The 19860-nt window shown below is 45.2% G+C and overlaps 1 protein-coding gene across 11 annotated transcripts in view; it reads left to right on the top strand.

The window, feature by feature from the left end:
- The first annotated feature begins 1514 nt into the window (after positions 1–1514).
- Positions 1515–19860, top strand: part of RAPGEF2 (Rap guanine nucleotide exchange factor 2) — a 304930-nt gene continuing 286584 nt past the window's right edge. For 10 of the 11 annotated variants that reach the window (XM_049905401.1, XM_049905405.1, XM_049905397.1 and 7 more), the window contains exon 1: positions 1515–2191. In XM_049905401.1, coding sequence (XP_049761358.1) covers positions 2123–2191 — 69 coding nt within the window. In that variant the 5' untranslated portion in view covers positions 1515–2122. The remainder of the gene's footprint in view (positions 2192–19860) is intronic. The other variant, XM_049905396.1, reaches the window with a different exon arrangement.

The raw sequence follows: 19860 nt of genomic DNA, 5'->3' as shown, positions 1-19860 counted from the left end.
AGAAGAACTTGTTTGGGGGGGTGAGGGAGGAAACAAAAATAAAAGCCTGGCATCAGAACAGCAGAGAGCCCCTTTTGGTAGTCTAGCAGTGCGTTTGCATTTGTGCTGACCTTAGGCTCCAGGACTTGGCTCCGGGCAGGGGAGGGAGAGAGAGGGGAAAATCAAGCGGCAGGAGCGGTCATGCCTTAAAGGGCGATGCTCTGTTCTGAGGTCTGGAGAGTTTGTTCTGCCCTAGGCAAATCCAGATCTGCCAATAAGTGTTTCCAATCTTGTCACAGAACTTGCCGTCATGGTCTCTGCAGAACGACTGATCACCTCCAATCTGTGAGTGTCTGCCTGTCTGGGGGTGGCCTTGACTCTGACATTGAAACAGGCACGTTTCCACTCCCTTATTTTCGTGGTCATTTAGGTGTTCTGAAGGTGCGAAACTGACCACAGAAGGCAGGAGACGAACGCTTTCCCTTCAAGTTACAAATAACCACAATAAAGCAACTCAGAGCCGATTCCTGGGTTCGAAAGGTATGCCCAATTCGGCCCAAGCGAGCGGCCAGACTTCTGCTTTGGGCCGACTTTCGGCCCCCTGGGCCGCGGCCTGGCGCCACTGGGAGTCTGAGAGGCGACCCACGCCGCTGGGTCTCCCAGGAGCGGGCGCGGCGTGCGGGAAATGTGGCGGACGACGAGAGACAAGGTTGGGGCAGAAAGGGTGGGGAAGGGGGTTCAGAGAGGAGAGTCCTGAGCCTTTCGCCCGGGCACCAGGACTTGAGCCGCTTCCTCCCGGCCGGGCCTCACCCGGCCTGGCCAGCTCCGCCCAGGGCGCTACGCCCCCTTGGCGACCCGAGCGCCGGGCTCACCTGGTGGCGCCCCCAGGTGCAGCGAAGGCGGCGAGGGCGCGGCTCGCGGGCGGTGCGGAGCAGGGGGCGGGGCCAGCGCTAAGGGCCGCCCCGGCCCCATGACGCGGCGGCCGCCGACTGGCCTGCGCCCTGTCACTCACTCCTCACCATGGTTGCAGCACAAAGCAACAAGCCCCGGAGGCCGCTTCCTCCCTGAGGAGCGGTCGGGCGGCGGCGGAGGCGCAGGAGGAAGAGGCGGAGGAAGAGGAGGGCAGTCTCCGCTTCCCAAACACTCGCCGGGGGCGCGGAGCGTGGCTCTCCCGCTTGGTCGCCGGACGCCGCCGTCGGGAGTCCGGACTGGGCGCCCGCGGCCCCTTCCTTTCGCTTCCCGCCCCGCGCCGCCGAGGAACAAAGTTGCCGGGAGCGACTGGGCCGGACGCGCAGCCCGGCGGCTGCTCTGGCCGCGGCGGCGCCGGCGCGGGCCCCGGGGCAGCCCCGCTCCGGGCGCGCCGATGGGGGGAGGCGGCGGCGGCGGAGCCCTCGGCGGCGGCCGGAGCAGCGGCGGCGGCGGCGGCGCGGCGGCCCGAGGGGATGCAGCAGCAGTCGGGAGGGACGGCCGAGCCCAGTAGACGGAGCGCCGGCGCGGCGACGGCGGCCGAGCCCATTAGGCTTCGCAGCGCCCGGACCTGAGCGAGACCCACCCGGCCCTTTCTCCCGGCCGGCGACCGCGCCGCGCCAGCGCCGAGCGTTTGCCGAGACCCCTGGGCGGCGCCGCCAGCCTCGCAGGGGAGGGGGCGACCTCCGCGCGGGAGGGAGCGGAGGCCCCGCCCGCCTGCAGCCCTCCCTCTCGGCGCCGCGCTCCTAGCGCCCTAAAAATAACTCGGCCCGCCGGGGCCAGGAGGAGCCGCCGCCGGCCCCCGAGCGCGGCCGGGGAAGGCGTGTCGAGCGGGGGCCGGAAGGGAGTCGGAGCGCGAGGAAGCCTCCCCGGAGTCGCGGCGAGGAAGAGGAGGAGGAGGAGGACTTCCCGACCGCCTAGCGCGCGGCAGGCTCCTGCCGCAGGGACCCCCAGCCGCCCGTCCCGGGAGCTGCGCGCCCCGGCGACCAGGCGCGGCCTCGCGCTCGCGCCCGGAGCCCCGCGCCCGGAGCCCCGCGCCCCGCGCCCGGCCGCCGCGGTTTGGCGTAGTAGCCTGGGGCGGGCAGGCGGAGCGCGCAGGGCGGAGGCATTGGCTGCGCTGGGCCGGGAGGAGGCCCACGAGGGTGCGGAGCGGCCCCGGCCGGGCCCGCGGGGGGAGATGGCGTCCTACGTGGATAACAGCTTCCGCCAGGCCGTGATGAAGAACCCCGCCGAGAGGAGTCCCCAGGTGAGACCCGGCCTCGGCCGCCCGCCCTTGGCTTATTTGTGCTCCCTGGCTGCTCCCTTCAGCCTTTCCCCTTCCTGACACAGTTCGCCCCTTGTACCCCGCTGCTCCTCCCACCCCCGAGTCTCTGTCCCCGGCTCGCCTTCGTTTGTTTTTTCTTCTCGTCGATCTTCCCCTCCTTTTCTCTCCCCTCTGCATTACTGACCTTCCTCCTCCGCCCAGCGGAGGAGGGAATTCTCTCTTCATTAACTTCCCCCTCCCCACTCGCGCTCGGGGGACCTCTGAACCCTAAGGCGTCTCTCCACCCCTCTGCCAGCGACTCCTGCCACCCCGGCTGCGGGCACCGTTCCCCTCCTTCAGAGTTTAGTGGTTTTTGAAAAGGTGTAGAAGGAAACTTGTATGGTTCTGCGAAAGACAAATCCGTGTTGGCCCTCTAAAGTCAAACATTGAAATGTTTATGTACTCACTGTTTTGCTTTCTTTTTTTTTGAAAAAGGAATGCTGTCTTTCATTGAAGGAAAGAAAGTTGAATAGGTAGGCTAGTGCTTTTAGTTTAAATTGCAGAAATAGCTGCAGAGCAGGCGTATTCAGATACACCCCACGGGAAGGGCACCCTGTGGATTCTTTTGGTGTTGCACGACCTTGTCAAAATTAGATAAGTCTGTTAACCTTTACGCATTTATCTTCAGACTTATTTTTCTTTCACTTGAAACGGAGGAATGGCTGATGTGGTTGGATTTGGTTGTCTCAAGTCGGATTTGAGAGGGAGAACTTGTATAAAAATGTGGTGGTTTGATTTTGCTTTGATTTTAGTTGCTGACTGGATAATGACGCATGTTCCTGAGCATTGGAATGGTGACTACTGGGGATCCTGCAGCCAGCCCTCTTAAGACAAATAAGCCCTCCTGATCCTTGGGACCATCAGACATTTAGGAGCTAATGCTTTTCAAAGAGTTGTTTGGCTTATTAGATGTTGGAGGCCATCTGTTCAAACCCAAATGTACTTGTTCTTGGATGTTGATTATTAATGTGAGGAGAACAGAATAAAATCGAATCTCACACTGGCTGTCTTTGGACCAGCCCCAGGAATGGCACCTGGTACTGTTTTTTGATTTTTCCTTTTCCCCGATGAAGGGTCGTGGATAGACTGCACATATTTACTGAACATGTGGAAGCTGGGCTGTAATTTTACAAAAAAAATTTCATTTCACACCTCTCTCCAATTATTTTGGAGGACTATTTTATGTGAACAGAGAGTGTCCAGCTTTGAGCTTGTCCCCGGGCTGCGCACCGCCTTTCGTATGCCTTCCTCCGTTATATTTTAAAATTGTCCGTTGCAGTAGAGCCTTCTGCATCTAAAAGTGCACGTTTCCAGCCGCAGTGTGATGGAAAAGTAGAGTTCAGTGAGATATTTCAGTTCGTTTCAGGAATGCTGTTTGAAATGCCAAGTGAAATCACACATGCTGAGAATAGTAGAACCTAGCAAGGCAGGCCAGAAAATGAAGTCCAAGGCCTTTCGCGGACATTAGAGGGAAGGAAAGTGTGCGTTTTGTTGATTATTTAGAAGAATGGCAGTGACCAAAACCTGCCGTCAGGTGGAGGGTGGGTCATCAAACAAGTCTGGGAGAGACAAACCTCCGCTGTGATGGCATGAGGATTGTGCCACTAAATGAACTGTTCAAACTTTCCTGTTCTCCTGCCAGTTGTGTAGACAGAGTAAAAACTGACCCAGCACAGAACTTAGCGTCAGTCAAAAATAAGTGGGCCGGTTACTGCTAACGCCAGCACGTGACGGCTGCATTGACCATCTGAAACTATCACATTTTCCCACCAAATCTTCATAGAGCAAGTAAATCTTAGAGGAGCCTTCCACATGTTTTGAGCAGTCTTCCTTCTTAGCCCTGTTAACCTAGATGTTCATTTTGTTATTACTGATGCAACCGCCATGCTTGTTTACACTTTAAAGAGAAGGTAGTGAATGTTTTCTGTCTTAACCTGGCTTGTCAAAAATAGTTGGTATTTTTAAAAGGTTGAAATTTACTAAAAAGTAAGAAAATGTTTTAGCAGAAGGTGCTTTTTATTTTACATTGAGTGCTTTGTTAATTCAGGGTCTGGAAGTTTTCCTGTTCTATATTTTTCTTAGGAAAGTTAGAAATTTTGTAATGTAGGAAAAGCAGACTTACTGAATTAGTTTGATTTGAACAGAAGGACGTTAATTAGCAAGGTTTTGCTGTTGTGTCTCCTGTCTCCAAGGATAGACTCAGTAAAGGAGTTTGATTGTGATTACAGCAGAAAGAGAGGTGCTTTAAGGAAATGACTAGAGGAAAATAGATCTTTGTTAAATTTAGTTTTTTCTTTCTTTTGTGTTTTTTTTTTTTTTTTTTAATCCTGTCAGTACAGCTCTCCACAACTCTGTGAAGACAAAGTTTTGTATTTAGGTCAATCAGTTGCGTGGAAGTAAACGTGATGTGAGCAGTGTAATCTAAGAAGCTGGCTAGGAGAGAACCTGGGGGTGGGGTGAGGGAGGAGAGCCTTAGCGTAAACAGGAGACCTGGATAATTAGGGAGCTTTTCATGTCCACCTGGAAAACGTGATCCCTAAACACTTTCTATTTAGGCATGTCATTAGATTGCGGGAATGGTAAGGAGAAGTAAAAATGTCACCTGATTTTTTAACCAAATCATGTGTATTTATGTTCAAGGAGTTGCCACTGTTTCACCTGATATTCTGAAAGCTGGCGGCGGAGGGGGGGAGGGGGGAAGGCTTCTTGAATCCAGTGTGCATCCCATATTGTGTGCCTGCAGCCTGGCTAAGTTCTAGTTCACCAGACACTGAATTCTAAATAACAAACCCCTTTGAAAATAATGAAACTAACATGTACGTTGGTATTTTTCAGTGGGTCTGCGTTGGAAAACAGAACTCTTAAGTAATTGATTTATTTAACTCTTTGGGTTTATGTCTTTAATCGCTTTAATGGGAAGCTTGATCACCAAAGCAATTTAATGAAGTAAAAGAGGTAAATAAATTACAAACAGCTTTCTCCCCCAAGGTTTTATACAATAAAATTATTTTTCTAAGCCATTTTATTAACTTGTTGAGTTCAGACCATTTGAAATTGATTTTGCAGAGTGTTTAAATCCATAAGTTATTTTGATTTTTCAGGTGAAACATCCATTTTAGAATTGTTTCCCTCTACTCTGAAACCCTAATTTAATGTGCTTTTTAACTGGTTGTAAAAGTTACTTCTTTAAAATAGTATGTGTGAAGCTGCTTCCCAGCCATTCCTGCCTACTTAATAGTCTTACTTTGTCTTTCACTATTGAGGAAAATTTTTGGCTGTTAAATCTTTTGATTTAGTTGCTCACTCATGAATTCGTCAGAGTAGAGTTTATAACAGAGTACAAGATTTAATTCATTACAGAGTCATTCAGTAGAATATGTCTTATGTCACCAGGAGAGGGCTGAAAAAATAGCTTTAGCCCAGAGAACTTTAAATTATGAGAATCTGCACTAAAGAGTATATCTGGCAATTAATTAACTCTCAAATATAGCAGAATAATCCTATTACAGTTGAATTTTCCATTTAAGTTTTTTTTTAGCATTGTTTATGAGCAGACTCCTTTTCATTTGACATCTTGTCCTTTGATTATATTGGATCTCAGGGCAGAGCCAGCAGGGCGCTGTAGACAAAGCACCATGCAGTCCCTCTGCAGCAAAACCCAAAAAACTGAGGAGAACAGATACAAATGTCGATCCTGATGATACCATATCTCGTTTTTGGACTTCAAATAATAAATATCTGTTAAGTAGTTTATGTTCATAAAACACAACTAAACTATCTGTGTGCATTCTGAGAAGTGTATTTCACAAGGAAATAAGATTGGCCAGAAGCATTTAACTTTTGTAATAGTGATATCTGAATTTGTAGGTTAAAAAATACCCATTTATAGATTTGGACAAGTAAGTACTTAAATTTATGGTAAAAAATTATTTACATTCTTGTGTAATATTGGAGCTCAGTTGCCTTGAAATAACCTTTTAAGCATTTAGTAATTAACAATTCCATAATTAGCTCTGCATATCTTGGCTGTGATTCAAAATGAAATCTCTACAACTGTGGTACTGTGTGTAGATACTGGTTTAACACAGTGGTTCCCAGACCCTGGTCTTTCATAGAACAGTTAAAATAAATAAATAAAAAGGAAAGGACCACCTGGTTGCTAACTTTGTTTTTATTCTCAAGAAAGATCATAAAAAGAAAAAAAAAAAAAACCAGTTATAACCTCTTGTCTTAGGCTGGAATCTCTAGATGAGCAAAACCAGTGAAGCGTACACACACACACACACACATTTTTATGTATATACAGATGTATATGTGTATATGTATAGGTATATGTAGAGATTATGTGTGTATGTATATATATAAAAAACTAAACCCAAACTCACTGCCTTTGAGTCGATTCTGACTCATAGTCACCCGGTAGGACAGGGTAGAACTGCCACATACGGTTTCCAGGGAGTGGCAGTTGGATTCAAACTGCTGACCTTTTGGTTAGCAGCGGAGCTCTTAACCACTGTGCAACCAGGACTCTGTATATATACATATATGTATATATTAAAAAAAAAAAGTTTTTTTATTTTTTATTTTTATATACACGTGTATATATCGAGAGAGAGAGACGTGGGGCGAGAGCGGGTTGTGTGTGCTAGATTTATGTCAAGAATATGGCTCACATAGTTTTGGAGGCTGGCAAGTTCCAAATCTGTGGGTGAAACATCAGGCTGGAGGCTTCTCCTGACTCACATGGTTTCAGGGGCTGACGAACCCCAAATCTGCAGGTCAGATGGCAGGCTGCAGGCTCATATCCAAAGAACAGGAGGTCAGAGTATGATGAGATGGATGCAGGATCCAGAGAGAGAGAGAGGGAGGGTGAGATTTTCCAGAACATCTGTATATGTTGGATTCAGGCCACACCCCCAGGGAAATTACCCTTTCATCTGCTTGGCTGCTCATATCAGATCACAAAATGGAAGATGATTACATAATATATGCCAAACCACAGAGACTCACGGCCTAGCCAAGTTGACACATAACCTTAACCATCACAGTACACCCCTTGTCAATTTGGTACCTGTATACATCTCCTTAAACCATATATAATCTGTAAATAAAGACAATTATAAAGTGATACTCGTGCCTAACTTGATATTACTAATGTGCGTATAACTGAAAACACACAAGCCCTGTGTGTATCTTATATTTTATAGTAAGCAATGGAATAAGAAGGGAAGAAAACAAAGATATTTGTTATATATATACACACATATGTATATGTGTGTAATTCTGTAATTAAAACAAGGAGGAAATACACTTTCTCCTTGTTGACTATATTGTCATCTGAGATTTTGCTTTTACAACAGTAGTGAAAAATCTACTGTTTTACACATACACGACATACATGTGGCAGCAATGAATGCTGAGGTGCGAGGTGAAAGAAATGCTGGCTTTGATGGTTAAGGTTATGTGTCAGCTTGGCTGGGCCCTGATTCTCAGTGGTTTGACAGTTATGTAATGATGTAATTTGGCAGTTGGATATAATGTAACTTGCCAGTTATGTAATGATGTAATTTGGCAGTTACTTATATAATGATATAGTCATCCTCTGTTTTGTGATCTGATGTGGTCCTCCTCCATTTTCACCTAACACCAGTTTCGGATAATGACCTGGTCTTTGGAACCTAACCATGTCAATAAGTGAGGAGAGGGCATACTAGAAACAATTACAGTCTTTGTTTCTTCCTGCAGCTGGTTGTGTGGTCGTAGTTGGTATTTAGAACTGCCTTCTTCCACCACCCTTTGCCCTCAGCAAGTACCTTAGCTGGTCATGGTTCTTTGCCTCATGGGGTGACCCAAAACTTCATTCCTGAAGGGTCTGGGCCATTAGTCAGGTTGGAATTGGGTTGTTGTAGTTTTCCATTGACTTTAATCACAGGACATGGTAGTGCTAAGAAACATCCTAAGGGATCTCCTATATTCCAGGCATACTCTTCTTTATCTCTGTTATATAATACCAATCAGATTTCCCCTGGGTAGTCAGGATCAGTCACACCAGCACATACAGTAGCTGCCTTCTTTGCCTGTTGGTCCAGAGGCATGAGAAGCCTGAAGTGGCACGGTGGCATTCTTAAGTTCTGGTTCAGTGGAATCAATGATCTGTTTCCAGGTGGGAGCATTTTTCCTTTTGGAACTAAGACTGCTTGACCCTCAGAACATAGGTTCATGGAGATATATCGAAAGCAGAAGTTTAACCAGTGAGTCACTGGAGGTACTAGTGAGTGCTGTGAGACTCCCACCTCCACCCCTTGATTCCTGGACCTGTGAATTCTGGCTGTGGGAGAAACAGCGCCATGTGTTGGACACTGGTTTAGAGCATATACAGCCTCCTGGAGAACGTTGCCCCAGCCCCGCAGGGTATTGCCACCTAGCTGGCACTGTAATCGTGTCTTTAGAAGGCCATTCCATTGTCCTGTCAGGCCAGCTGTGTCAGGATGATGGGGAACATGATGAGGCCAGTGAATTTCATGAGTGTGGGCCCATTGCCACACTTCATTTGCCGTGGAGTGAGTCCTTTGATCTGAGACAGTGCTCTGTGGGTTACCATGATGTTGGATAAGGCGTCCTGTAAGTTCATGAATGGTAGCCGTTTTCCAGTCCTCTTCCTTCCAGGTCCCTGACCATCCAGCAAAACCATTGTCCACAGCCCATGAATCAGTATATAGTCACACATCTGTGCATCTCTCCTTCTAAGCAAAATGAACAACCCAGTGCACTGCTTGAAGTTCATACCACTGGGAGAATTTCCCTTCACCACTGCCCTTCAGGGAGGTCCCAGAAAGGGGCTGTAGTGTTGCCGCTGTCCACTTTTGAGTGGTGCCTGCATATAGGGCAGAACCATCTCTAAACCAGGCACGAGTTTTCTCTTAGTTAACTGATTGTAAGGAACTCCTTATGAGGCCATAGGTGCAGACTGGGAGAAGGAAGGTAATGTGACAGGAATGGCATTTGGGCCAGTTTCTCAACGTAGCTTACTTGTACCTTTAGGTCCTACTCGAACCTTGTCTCGTATATACCACTTCTCTTTAATAATGGAGTGCTGCTCTGTATGTCTGATTTTATGACTGTTGGTCAGACAACACCCAATTCATGATGGGCACTCCAGGTTGCACGGTGACTTGGTGTCCCATGATTAAGTATTGAGCCTCTATTAATGCCCAGTAACAAGCCAAAAGCTGTTTCTCAAAAGGGGAGTAGTTACCTGCAAAGGATGGCAGAGCTTTGCTCCAGAATCCTACGGGTCTGCACACTTGTCAAAGACCGTAGATCTCTTTGGGGGAAGGTTGGGAAAAAGATTTAACAGTATAAATTTTTGGCAGAACAGTGGCGTCCTTCCTCAAGGGAACTCGACCTCCCCTTTATTCAAGGGGTTGTGGGTCTGTAAATTGGCTTAGTTGGTTGATGGGCCGAGATTCTTTATACTTGCTGTTTAACTGCTGTTGACTTGATGCTGAATTCTTCTGCTTGTATAGATCAAGTAAATATTTAGTAGATTTTCCATCTTTTTCACTCTTAGGGACACCATGAGGCAGTAGCCAACGCCATAAGTGCACACGAGTCAGGCTATTCTGGTTACTGCTTTGACTCTGCTGTGCATTTGGTAACCACGCTCACCTTGTCTTTGTCAATTGAGTGCCACCACTTGGCCTCTAGTACAGTGGGGCCTAGTCAGTCCCACCGTAGTTAGGTATCTTAATTCGGTTAGGGCAGTACTCACTGTCGAATCTGACTTACATAAAATAGCAGTCACAGCAGTCTTCAAGGATGCTGGGGCTCCTTTCACAGATTTGTTCCTTACTGTGTGGTGAAAGGTGTGTCCTCTGGGCACTCCATGTGTGGGTCTGTGGGTCCAACCTGGTAAATCCCCTCTAACATGCCAATTTCCCTAAGCCTTTGGATACCTTCTTCAGTATACCACAGCAGGGCTGACATATCAACCTTATTTAGGGTTGGTCACTGCTTAATCCATGCTTCAGTGAAGCAGTTGGATAAATCGTTAGATCCTTTTCTAGGCTCTCGAGCTGACACATTGAATGAAGAATCTGTGCTTAGTGGACCCACATCAGTAAACTCAAATTGATTCAACTTTATGTTCCTCGCACCATTATCTCACATCCTTCATAGCCATTCCCACCCATATTCCTTAGGTTTCTGTTTGTATGTATTAGAAAAACTAAGCAGTCCTTTTGGAGTCTAGTGTACCTCCTTTTGGATCATACTTTGTACCTCATCTAGTGGGGCTTGCTGGGAATTAAGTCTAGTTATAGGTCTGGAAGCAAAAATGGGTGGTGTGGGTGGGTCCTGGCAACATTCAGCATTGTCTTGTAAGTTCTCACCTTCAGGTGACACCCCAGGCAATATCTCATACAAAGACTTGAGGTGCAGCTGGGTTAATCTTATCAGATTGGGGTGGAAGACATAAAGGTTTTACTTGGGAAGGTGGCTCAGCAGACAAAGATGTAATGATTTCTTTAGATGGGAGTAAGAGTGATTGAACGGGATTTAGTAGCTCAGTGTCCCCAGCTTCCTGATTATCTGCCCATATGTCCCCATCCCAAGTTTCAGGATCCCATTTCTTCCCAAACAATTGCCCTCACTTTAACTTCAGATACCATTCTAGGTTGGGAATCAGTTGACGTTGTAATTCAGTCATTCTTAAGATAAGATCCTGGGTTTGGTTTTTGGCAATATAAGCTCTATTACTACAAGAAATAAGGCTTTCTTTCAGGACACAGTGGTAACTTTCAGGTCTTTTATGTGGCACTTGAGCTGTGATTCTGAAGCCCTGAGCTCATCTGTTTGTTTCACTGCTTTGTCTAGCAAAAGCAGGACTGACCAACCAACCAACCCTCCCTGTACTTCTCATTCTGACAGAATTGTAGAAAAAGTATCAAATATGCAGTCACCCAGAGCCATGTTTGTTACAAGTATTTGATCCATTGTTGGGGATATTTTGCGTATTTCTATTGCCACCTCATGCCATGGATTAGTAGTACCCTCTTTACTACTGGAGGCAATGTCATCAACATCTTTAAGGCTAACCAGACTTGAGAACCAATTAAGAAAGCTCATCCTTATGATTTTGTTCCTCTGGAACCACTCTCGGTACTGAATGTTTTAGGCTGGGTTCTTTAGAGGAGCAAAGCCCACTGGTTTTGCACTGCTTCACACACACACACACACACACACACACGCACGCACGCACGCACGCACGCACGCACACACACACACACGCACACACAGGCACACACACAGGCACACACATACACAGGCACACAGGCATACCTCGTTTTATTGTTTCACTTTATTATGGTTTGCAGATACTGTTTTTTACAAATTGAAGATTTGTAGCAACCCTGCCTTGAGCAAGTCTATCGGTGCCATTTTTCTAACAGCATGTGCTTACTTCGTGTCTCTGTGTCACATTTTGGTAATTCTTGCAGTATTTCAGATTTTCTCATTATTACTATATCTGTTATGGTGATTTGTAATCATTGACCTTTGCTGTTACTATTGTAATTGTTTTGGGATGCCACAAACCCGTGAAGCCACACCATGTAAGGTAGTTAATTTACCTGGTAAATGCGTGTTTTGACTGCTTTACTGACTGGCTGTTCCCCTGCCTCTTTCACTCTTCTCAGGCCTCCCTGTTGCCTGAGACATGACAGTACTGAAATTAGGCCAGTTAATAACCCTGCAGGGGCCTCTAATTGTTCAGGTGAAGAGTTGCATGTGTTTCACATTAAATCAAAAGCTAGAAGTGATTAAGTTTAGTGAGGAAGGCATGTCAAAAGCAGAGACAGGCCAGAAGCTAGGCCTCTTGCAGCAAACAGCCAAGTTGTGAATGGAAAGGAAAAGTTCTCCAAGGAAATTAAATGTGCTACTCTAGTGAACACTCGAATGATAAGAAAACAAAACACCCTTGTTGCTGATACAGAGAAAGTCTTAGTGGTCTGGATAGAGGGTTAAATAAGCTGCAGCATTCCCTTAAGCCAAAGGCTAATCCAGAGCAAGACCCAAACTCTTCAATTTATGAAGGCTGAGAGAGGTGAGGAATCTGCAGAAGAGAAGTTTGAAGCTAGCAGGGGTTGGTTGGTTGGTTGGCTAATGAGGTTTAAGGAAAGAAGCCGTCTCCATAACATAAAAGTGCAAGGTGAAGCAGCAAGATATCCAGAACACTTAGCTAAGATGATTGATGAAGTTGGCTACACTAAACAGCAGGTTTTCAGTGGAGATGAAATAGCCGTATATTGGAAGAAGATGCCATCTAGGGCTTTCACAGGTAGAGAGAAGTCAGTGCCTGGCTTCAGAGTGTCAAAGGACAGGCTCACTCTCTTGTTAGGGGCTAATGCAGCTGCTAACTTTTAATTGCCAGTGCTCACTTACTATCCTGAAAATCCCAGGACCCTTAAGAGTTATGCTGCATCTCCTCTGCCTGTGCTCTGTAAATGGAACCACAAAGCCTCGATGACAGCACATCTGTTTACAGAATGGCTTACTGAATATGTTAAGCCCACTGTTGAGACCTACTGCTCAGAAACAAAGACTCCTTTCAAAATTTCACTGCTAATTGGCGATGCACCTGGTCACCCAAGAGCTCTGGTGGAGATAATACAAGGAGATAAGGTTGTTTTCCTGCCGGCTGACACAGCATCCATTCTGCAGCACATGGATCAAGGAGTATTTTGACCTTCAAGTCTTATCATTTAAGAAATATATTTTGTAAGACTACAGCTGCCGGATTCCTCTGATGGATCTGGGCAAAGTAAATTGAAACCTTCTGGAAAGGATTCATCATTCTAGATGCCATTAAGAGTATTCGTAATTCTTCATGAAAGGAGGTTAAAAGTTGATTACAGCCCTCATGGATGTCTCAGAGGCTCAAGACTTCAGTGGCTGAAGTAACTGCAGATGTGGTGTAAATAGCAAGAGGACTAAAAGTGGAGTTTGAGGATGTGACTGAATTGCTGCAATCTCATGATAAAACTTTAACGTAAGGATGAGCAAAGAAAGTAGGTTCTTGAGATGGACTCGTCTCCTTGGGAAGATGCTGTGAACATTGTTGAAATGACAACAAAGGATTTAGAATATTACATAAATTTAGTTGATAAAGCAGCTGCAGGGTTTGAGAAGATTGACTGCAATTTTGAAAGAAATTCTGTAAGTGCTATAGCATTTACTTACATTATCACGTGCTATAGAGAAATCTTTCATGAAAAAAAGTCAGTTGCTGTCTTATTTTAAGAAATTTGCCACAGCCACCCCAACCTTCAGCAAGCACCACCCTGATCAGTCAGCAGTAATCAACATCGAGGCAAGACCCTCCACCAGCAAAAAGATTACGACTTGCTGAAGGCTCAGATGATGGTTATTATTTTTTAGTGATAACGTGTTTTTTAATTAAGGTGTATGCATTTTTTTTTAGACATAATGATATCATATACTTAATAGACTACAGTATAACCTAAATGTAACTTACATGCACTGGGAAGCCAAAAAACTCATGTGACTTGCTTTATTGCAGTGTCTGAGTGTCTGAGGTATGCCTGTATATATGTATGAGTGATGATGATGTTGGTCTTTGTGGGAAGAAAAATCAGCAGATAGCTACATTGTTTTGACTGTTAGGATCTTTCTCTTTTTAGGAAAAAGCCCTCTGATCTCAGATGCTTAATTAACTATAACTTACTGAGCTGTGTGAAGTATGCTTCTCTTGTTATCTTCAGGTATTTCCTTTTAGCTTCAAGTCTATAAAAGTATATGTGGTGGTGGTTGTAGGGTTAGCTTTTATTGACAAAGTTTAAGTCTTTGCATTTAAATTCTCCTGGCTTTACCATTTCTGTGCTTTGAGATCCATTATGTATAAAATGTTTTAGAGTTACGTCAGTGACTTGAGGGGAGTTTTGTAATTGGAACTAAAACCCTCTTCCTTCTTTCTGCAGTTTCGTGCCACATAATGCTCATTTGGGCAGTGTCCAACTGCACATACATCTGTGGTCCCATAAGGTTATACAGGCAGTCCCTGGATTACACGAACATTCGACTGACACAGGCGGTCCCTGGGTCACGAACGTCCGACTTACATAGGCGGTCCCTGGGTTACGAACGTCCAACTGACAGAGGCGGTCCCTGGGTCATGAACGTCCAGCTGACACAGACAGTCTCTGGGTCACGAATGTCCAGCTGACAAAGGCAGTCCATGGGTTATGAATGTCTGACTGACCCAGGCAGCTCTGGGTTACAAATGTCCGACTTACACACAACCTGTACTTGCGAACCAGCCTTCATAAAACCCATTATATTAAAAATTCAAGGTGCACACAATAGTTTGTAATAACAAACGGGGACTACTTTGCCATGTGCATCAAGACATTATTGTTAGTAGTAGTATTACTGTATTGTTATGTTAAAGATGTTTTGGTGCATACTATACACTGCATACTATATTGTAAGACAAACATTTGACTGATGTTAGAGACGAACCTTACCTAACTGTTGTGACTTAACGTATGTATTTGACTTAAAGACAGACTTAGGGGTGGAAGTTGTTCATAATCCAGGGACTGCCTGTATAACCTTATGGGATCACACACATATAAGCGGTTGGCCATTGCCTGAATGGATGTTGTGCAGTGTGCGGCTGCACTTACCTTGATAACTGGCCCTTGGCACTTTTCTGTTCTTCTCTAGCCCATGGTATTTGCTCCCCTCTAACATGAGAGAAGAAAAGAGATCCTAAACAGCACTTAGCAATCAGCGGGTCACTCCAGGGATGCCTGTTAGTAACTATCCTGGAAACTAACAATCAGTAAATATAAGGGGCTGGGGCAACGTGGTGATTATCTGATATTCTTTTGAGTATTCACTCTAAAGTTATGGCTCATTGCCTTTTTACAGTCTAAATTAAACTATCTAGTTTGAGAAATTGTAGATTCACATGCAGTTGTAGGAAGTAATGCAGAGAAATTCTGTGTAGCTTTTACACGATTTCTCCCATTGGTGACGTCTTGCGAAACTATAGTGCAGTGTCATCTGACTGATAAAATTGAGATACAGAACAATTCCTTCTTGAGGATTCCCCATGTTGCCCTTTTAGAGCCTCAATTACTACCCCACTTCTGCCTCTGGCAACCAGTAATCTGTTCTCCATTTCTGTAGTTTTGCCATTTCAAGGAAAACAAAGAGTTGCCATTGAGTACTGATTCCAACTCATAGCGACGATATAGGACGCAGTAGAACTGCCTCATAGGGTTACCGAGGCTGTAAATCTTTGCGGAAGCAGACTGCCACATCTTTCTCCTGTGGAGTGGCTGGTGCGTTAGAACTGCCCACCTTTTGGTTAGCAGCTGAGTGCTCAGCCACTGTGTCACCAGACCTTATTTTGGCTTTTCAAGAATGTTGTATAAGTGGAATCATATAGTATGTTACTTTTTGTGGTTGACTTTTTCATCTACCGTAATTGAGGCTCATTACCTTTTGGCTTAAATGAATTTCTGCTGTTGTCACTGAATAGTTGGGGCTTGTGTTCTTTAAAATACCAATAATACCGGGATTGGGAACAGGTACAACGGGGGGATGGATTTAAGTAGTGACAACAAAGTGAAAACTCTATAATAATTTGTATAAAATATAAAGCAAATACCACAAGGTCTTGGATGAGTAAGAGTTGTGATAGTGCAAAACATTTGGGATATTTTGGTATACATATTTTCTTTTTATAAAAAACTCTTTTGGATTATAATGGCAGTGGTTAGGCTAGCCTTAGCCATTGTGATATCTTGTTCAAAGTAATTACTTGATCATCTTCAACTGAGGTAGCAGTTTTTTTTTTGATAATTTTTATTGTGCTTTAAGTGAAAGTTTACACATCAAGTCAGTCTCTCACATAAAAACTTAACATACACCTTGCTACATACTCCCAGTTACTCTCCCCGTAATGAGACAGCCTGCTCTCTCCCTCCACTCTCTCTTTTCATGTCCATTTTGCCAGCTTCTAACCCCCTCCAACCTCTCATCTCCCCTCCAGGCAAGAGATGCCAACATAGTCTCAAGTGTCCACCTGATCCAAGAAGCACACTTCTCACCAGCATCCCTCACCAACCCATTGTCCAGTCCAATCCATGTCTGAAGAATTAGCTTCGGGAATGGTTCCTGTCCTGGGTCAACAGAAGGTCTGGGGGCCCTGACCACCGGGGTCCTTCCAGTCTCAGTCAGACCATTAAGTCTGGTCTTTTATGAGAATTTGGGGTCTGCATCCCACTGCTCTCCTGCTCCCTCAGGGGTTCTCTGTTGTGTTCCCTGTCAGGGCAGTCATCGGTTGTAGCCGGGCACCATCTACCTCTTCTGGTCTCAGGCTTATGTAGTCTCTAGTTCATGTGGCCCTTTCTGTCTCTGGGGCTCGTAGTTACCATGTGTCCTTGGTGTTGTTCATTCTCCTTTGATCCAAGTGGGTTGAGACCAATTGATGCATCTTAGATGGCTGCTTGCTAGCGTTTAAGACCCCAAACGCCACTCTTCAAAGTGGGATGCAGACTGTTTTCTTAATAGATTTTATTATGCCAGTTGACTTAGATGTCCCCTGAAATCATGGTCCCCAAACCCCTGCCCCTGCCACGCTGGCCTTCAGAGCATTCAGTTTATTCAGGAAACTTCTCTGCTTTTGGTTTAGTCCAATTGTGCTGACCTCCCCTGTATTGTGTGCTGTCTTTCCCTTCACCTAAAGTAGTTCTTATCTACTATCTAATTAGGGAATGCCCCCTCCCACCCTCCCTCCCACCCCCCTCTCGTAACCACAAAAGAATGTTTTCTTCTCAGTTTAAACTATTTCTCAAGTTCTTATAATAGTGGTCTTATACAATATTTGTCCTTTTGCACCTGACTAATTTCACTCAGCATAATGCCTTCCAGGTTTCTCCATGTTATGAAACGTTTCACAGATTCCTCACTGTTCTTTATCGATGCGTAGTATTCTACTGTGTGACTATACCATAATTTATTTATCCATTCATCCCTTGATGGGCACCTTGATTGCTTCCATCTTTTTGCTATTGTAAACAGTGCTGCAATAAAATACGTGTGCATATATCTGTGTAAAGGCTTTTATTTCTCTAGGATATGTTCCGAGGAGTGGGATTGCTGGATCGTTCGGTAGTTCTATTTCTAGCTTTTTAAGGAAGTGCCAAATCGATTTCCAAAGTAGTTGTACCATTTGACATTCCCACCAGCAGTGTATAAGTGTTCCAATCTCCCCACAGCCTCTCCAACATTTATTCTTTTGTGTTTTTTGGATTAATGCCAGCCTTGTTGGAGTGAGATGAAATCTCATTGTAGTTTTGATCTGCATTTCTCTAATGGCTAATGAAGTAGCGGTTTTTTTTGCAAATTGGAAGGAAGTCTAATGAATGTATACATAAAGGAGTCCTAAGGACCACACCTGGGACAACGTGAACAACAGAATAATGGCAGTAATGGATTATCACCCCTGGGAAAAAATAAATATCCATGAGCCCATAGTGATATAAGTAATTGAATAAATCAAGAAATAAATAATGGGGAAGACACAGCTCTTCTTACAGCAGAATTCTAATTAAAAAATGTTGAAGGAATGATGGAGTTAGAAAATCACCAGTGGGTAAACAGCACAGTAATAATAGCTGCAAGACAGAATCATCAATGGATGCCAGAATTAGTGGGTGAAAGTATGGTGAAAAACAGGGTGCTACATAGCCTCGAGGTGTCTCCCCACAAGATATATTAGCTAACTACAAAGAGAAAAACAATAACTTTGAGATGAAGAAAACTGGCCATACCATGTACCGGGTGATCAGAGTTAACGTCAACTAGTAATAAGACATACCAGCCAGCATCATGTATCTCCTGATGTGATGCCCTGAGAAATGCACACAGCCCCTTCTGTGGGTTTCTTTACACCTCAGCCTAAGTGCGAAGAAACATCAGACTGACTCACGTTTCAGGATGCCTAATGTGAAAAGGTTGAAGCAAATTCCTAGTTGGAAGAAATTTAAAATAGTGATTTTATGTATTGTCTGTGTGTACATAAACACACACAGCTAAAGAATAAATGGAGAAGAGCTAAAATAATGTTAAACTATTTAGAAGTTTTTCTTTTTACCAGTCTCATGATAATAAATTTTAAGTAAATTAGAATATTTGATATTAAAAAAAGTTTTAGAAATAGAATATTCCATGTACATTAAGCAAAATGGAAAATAAATTGTGATAGCAGCCGAAGGAAGTAAGATCTAAATGAAATTTAAGCCGTAAGTTTTTTTTCCCCCTTTTCCTTTTCTGTGAACTTAAAATTTCTTTCAGTTAATTACTTTGATAGGAGTGAGGAGGTGGAAGGCAGGGAAAGGTGCAATAAGGGTGTTTAAGACGCCTGGTCTGAGACACTGTTGTAGTAATGGATGATACTGTCATCTAAGCTGAGCGTGATTAATACTTTAAACCTTTTCTGTTAGGATCCAAAAAGGGGGAAAAATGTGTCTACAAATCTGTTCTTCCCACATACATGTATATGACACAGCTCTGGCCCACGGTAAGTACCTGGAGAGGGCTTTCAGAGCGGTACCTCAGAACCTGTCTAGATTCTTGAGTGATGAGAATCCCGATCAGCACAAAGCTGGCTCCTGTGAGGTAAGGGTCAGACATAATGTTCGTTCCAGCTTTCTCACCATTTCTAACACCAGTCTTCTCCCCCCCCATCCCCCCCCCCATAGCACTTTCTACTTCTCTGCTGGGTTTGATAATTTGTTGCAAAAGCTGCACAGACCATACTCAGGGTTATGTGGTTTATTAGGGAAGGAACGGGCTGCAACATGGGATCAGAATCAACTTGGAAGTGACAGAAACAATTCGGGATACTGGGTGCAGCTCGGCAGTCAGGATGGCTTCCAGCTCTTCTCAGCTGTGCTAGCAGGCCCTTCTTGGCCATGCACTCACCCTTGTCACAGTGCCTGCCACTTCTTGGCTCCCTCAGGACAGGCCTCCTCTGGGCTTTAGGGTTACAGCTCTCAGCACAGCTGGGGCATCTGCCACTGCCAAGGACAGACAGGCTCGGCCCCCACACTGCTGCTTGCTCTGTTGAGGCGTCCACCAGCATGGGCCCAGACTGTGGTTGCTTCCCCTTTATGGGGTACCCAGCTCCGCTGGTGATTTCCTGCCTGAGGGTGCCCACCTTTGCTTAGTGGGACGACTAGCCCACTACAGCCATCTGCTGTCTCGTGGTTCCCACTGCTCCTATCGCTGCCGCAGTCTCTCTGCTCCTTGGCTCTTTGCCATCTAGTGCTGTCTTCATTGTTACTGCTCGTGACCCATATTAGAGCTTTCTAGGAGGTTTCTTCCACCTCTGTCTCCTTGGCCCTCTCCTCTAAAACCCTCCTTGAGGTTGACTATATAAGCGAACTCCTTGTCAATTTCAAGGGGTGGCTCTCCCAGTAGGACTACAAACCAACTAATCCCCTCAGTGGACTGCAAGTCAGTCAGTTGTATTGGATGGGTTTTCAAACCACTATTTGCATATTGACCAATCCCTGTAA

Source organism: Elephas maximus, chromosome 13 (assembly GCF_024166365.1).
Source record: "Elephas maximus indicus isolate mEleMax1 chromosome 13, mEleMax1 primary haplotype, whole genome shotgun sequence".
Lineage (NCBI taxonomy): Eukaryota > Metazoa > Chordata > Mammalia > Proboscidea > Elephantidae > Elephas > Elephas maximus.
This window is presented reverse-complemented; position numbering and strand designations above follow the sequence as displayed.